The sequence below is a fragment of the Blastomyces dermatitidis genome, assembly GCF_000003525.1.
Source record: "Blastomyces dermatitidis ER-3 genomic scaffold supercont1.2, whole genome shotgun sequence".
Lineage (NCBI taxonomy): Eukaryota > Fungi > Ascomycota > Eurotiomycetes > Onygenales > Ajellomycetaceae > Blastomyces > Blastomyces dermatitidis.
The window spans coordinates 5,501,993-5,505,672 of NW_025544775.1; the positions used below are offsets into that span (position 1 = coordinate 5,501,993).

Below are 3,680 nucleotides of genomic sequence, written 5' to 3' on the forward strand. Positions count from 1 at the left end.
TCTGAAATTCTTACTTATAAATAATGTATAATTAATAAGAGTGCTTCTTAGATAATAACTAGTTCAGAAACTTTAATTCTGATTTATAAATTCAATGAGATAATTGATAATAAAATTATACCTGAAAATGAAGACTAATTCAGATACTTTGAGAGAAATTAAGTAGAAATATAATTAATTTTCAATAGAGAATAATTCTGATAAATGAGATGTTTTTAATAATTAGTGATTATATAGATAGAAATCAGTGACACTGTTAATATAATAATGATTTTTTTCTGTTCATACTCTATTTACTGTGGTTCCACAGTTCATTCACCATTATACTATGATTTACAGTTCGGCGGCCTGTGTTGCTGATTGGCACAGTGGAACAACTATAATCCGGTCGTATAATAAGTCTACATTCTTCCCGTATGATGTTAGTAGCCTACAGATTATGAGATTGTTTAGCGTGAGCCCCGCTGTGGTCAACATGCATGGGTTCAATCCCAGGATGGACTTAAGGATAAAATTCCAAACAATAGTTATCCCAAAAAGATATCTCAGACATTAAAACAGTGCCAAGAGACACCTCAGAAAAAAGGCTCTAGAAGTTAGCCCTTGAAAGAATGAGCCCTAGAAGTGAGTTCAAAAAGAAAGACTGCTGAGAGGAGTCACTAAGAGGAGTCACTGAGAGGAGTCACAGAGAGGAGTACTCTGTGATAGCTGGTCTGAGAGGGGGTGTTGAGGGTCCCGGGTTGATCGGCCCTTCTACCAGCAGTGCGCTGGTGGTGACTGAGCTCTTTTGCCCCAGTAGCCTACAAATTATGGTGTGAACCCATGAAAATTGCCTGTATAGAATACGCTAGTCTTTTAGAGACGGCCAATGTAGCACTGCTGCATTAACTACCATGCGGTTGCATATACCGTTCTTGATTATTGCCCAATAGACCCCTGCCGGAGTGATAGTTGCCTAAAATGTGCAGGGAGGGGCAGAGGAAAAAAGAACAGTGAATTTGGAATAAAGTAAGGGACGGAGTTCTGAAGCTTAAAATCCATCACATAACATAACGATTACCAGTGATTTGAGTTTTCCAACATGTCTGGGACCGCGCAGCCAACATTGAGTCAAGACATCGTCGCTGAGCTGGAGGCGAAGAAAAAAGAACTCGAACAACTTCAATCACACCTAACTCAACTTGATACCTTCATAAATGATCTCCACCTGCATCGCCAGGAGTTAGAACAGCTCTCAACAAGCGCCCGCAATGCCCGGGGCGGCCGCACAGGCGTGACAACACTCACGATTGATCAAGAGATGGCTAAGCATCAGCAAGATCTTATCAATACTTCCGACAAAATTGCCGCAATCGAATCCTCCATTAGGCTCCTTTCACAGCCTTGAACGAATTGCAATGGCTCATCGCGAACGTTCGATCACTTCCGCTGACGTATGATAACGACGTAACAAGCTGCAATGAGCGTGGTCCCGATAAATGCCCAACGCGAATGTGCCATTGTTTGGCTTGACCATAGGAGTTTCAGTGCAAGGTTTTTGAGGCTAGTTCTTAGACGATGCAATGGTTCAGGTGAATTGGCTTTTGGTTTCCCAAGGGTATGGTTTGGATGATTGTTTCCACATCTTTCAGTCTCTTGTGTCTCTCTTTCAATTCCAAGCAGATCACATTCTTTTTCAAATTCTTCAAGATCTTTAAGTTTCTCCCGTACTGCCTCCAACTCTGGCTTGTGTATCTCCAGGCTGAAGAAATCATTCATTCTCTGTTTAAAATGAATTCGGTCATTCCCATAGTAATCATATTCAAACACAGACCAGTAAAGATCACCAAAGTAAAGAGGTTGCAGTAGCGCGTGTGCGATAAAAAGATCAGGAGATCGGAGGCTTTTCCTCCATATTTTGGCCAATGGCAGTTGATCAAGATGTCGGCACTCAGGATGATATTCGCTCTCACGCCGTCTTGTTTCCATTTCCAAAGTAAACAGCATGCTCTCATAGAGCAGTCGATGGGGCATTTTTGCGCTTCCTACCAACTCAAGACCATCAAGCCAGGACGGAGGAATAAACATCTGCACAGGGATTGTGTGACTCCATTCCCAGTCCAACACAGAGACAATATTTAGATCATCATCAACAAGAATGTTGGCAGACCGTAGGTCACCATGCATCAAAATAAACGGGCCATGATTGTATTCAGGCTTTACCCACTTCATCAGAAAGCAACAAGATTTGTGTAAGCTGTAGATGTATGAGTAAGCATCATCTTCACCTATAATACTGTCTCTCCGCCGATAAAAGTCGTCAAGCAAAGCCTGATGTATTGTATAGGCGTAATCTATCGTTGAATGAAATGTTTGATTGGGTGCTATCAAGCGGCATGACTCAATTCCCGCGAGGGACTGATCATTCATTAATACTGAGAGTGGTCGATTGTGATCAAAAACCCAATGCACATCGTCCGCATCCAAAGTCAGGGCGCCAATCCGATCAAACTGATGCTGAAACAGCTGGATATAGATATCACCGAGTTTTGTGAAGAATTGACGCCGTTCACGATCTGAGAGCTTGCGAACTTCCACAGTGAACAGAGACTTTCCTTCGACATAGCTCAGGAGCATAAATGGGAGACCAAGCGAGTTGTTTCGTTTTATTGAATACCCATGTAAGTGTGGGATAGGTATGGTAGTATTTTCCGTGATGAATCTATGATGATTGATTTGTATTAGCTCAAAAATGTTCAGTGCGGATTTAAAACTGCATCCACATTGTAGAGTAAGATAAGGACGGCCTAACTCACTTCATTGTAGCGATTTCACTGCGCAGTTTTTCCTCTGGAAAAGCTAAGCGCGGTAGAATTGGGATTCGAACCATCCATCTCTCATTTGATGTGCTGTTACTGTTTGAATCATTCGTAAACTCGACTGGAAAGCAGACATTAAACCCGCCTTTCTTCACTTCATCAAATATCCGACAGCGCTTCTTCGCTGGATGGAATGATGTTGCTAGCTCGCAGACAGCAGATTGATCAATGGAGGCAATGAAGTCTTGCGCCTCCTTCTTTATTCTATGTTGAGTGATAAGGTCCATTTTCTAGACATAGTCTCTCTTTATACGGCTGAATAGAAGTACAATTCTTCAAGAAGTGTGTGAACCTGATGGGGGATGCAATGACAAGAAAGGGCTTGGGGCCCCGAGATAGATAGTTGATCCGCTCCGATAACGTAATCAACCACCCAACGCCCGCGTACAGCCAACGCCCGCCCAATCTTCATTTTTTCATCCATCTTCAATTAAAGTCATTTAAAGCAATAAAAATAATTTAAATTAAGAAGTGAAAATCATGATCTCATTTGAAAAATGTGATAAGAGTAGACAGTAAGTTTCACTGAGACAGTATAAGACTACTATCTAATGTTAAAACTGTGTAATGAAATCAGTTGAATTGATAATAAGACTATTAAAAAATCTGATTCTGATCTCAGACATGATTACACAGTCAGTCTACTTCAGATTATATTTAAATAAAAAGTTAACTTTGTACTGTTTCAAGAATCAAACTCTAATACTGAGTAAAAGTACATTATTTCTTATTCAAGCTATTACTACTTTCTATCTGAAAAATCTGAGATAAAATTAAGAGTAGTGATTTTATAAGAAATCCCGCTTCTTGTGAATTCTTTAC

At 40.6% G+C, this 3,680-nt stretch overlaps 2 protein-coding genes across 3 annotated transcripts; one reads left to right on the top strand and one right to left on the bottom strand.

Annotated features, from left to right (window-relative positions):
* Positions 1 to 383: 383 nt before the first annotated feature.
* Positions 384 to 3,219, bottom strand: BDCG_02002. Of its 2 annotated transcripts, XM_045417555.1 has the most exons (3): positions 2,796 to 3,219; positions 1,288 to 2,701; positions 384 to 1,207 (listed from the first exon to the last, which is right to left on the bottom strand). In XM_045417555.1, exons 1-2 carry the CDS (start codon positions 3,083 to 3,085, stop codon positions 1,420 to 1,422), a joined length of 1,572 nt encoding a protein of 523 aa, XP_045279872.1. In that variant the 5' UTR covers positions 3,086 to 3,219; the 3' UTR covers positions 384 to 1,207; positions 1,288 to 1,419. The 2 variants fall into 2 exon arrangements, with proteins under 2 accessions (XP_045279872.1, XP_045274333.1); XM_045417554.1 differs by having other exon boundaries at positions 384 to 2,701.
* Positions 785 to 1,814, top strand: BDCG_02001 (uncharacterized protein). Its single transcript, XM_045417553.1, has one exon. It carries the CDS (start codon positions 1,082 to 1,084, stop codon positions 1,385 to 1,387), a length of 306 nt encoding a protein of 101 aa, XP_045274332.1. The 5' UTR covers positions 785 to 1,081; the 3' UTR covers positions 1,388 to 1,814.
* Positions 3,220 to 3,680: the final 461 nt, after the last annotated feature.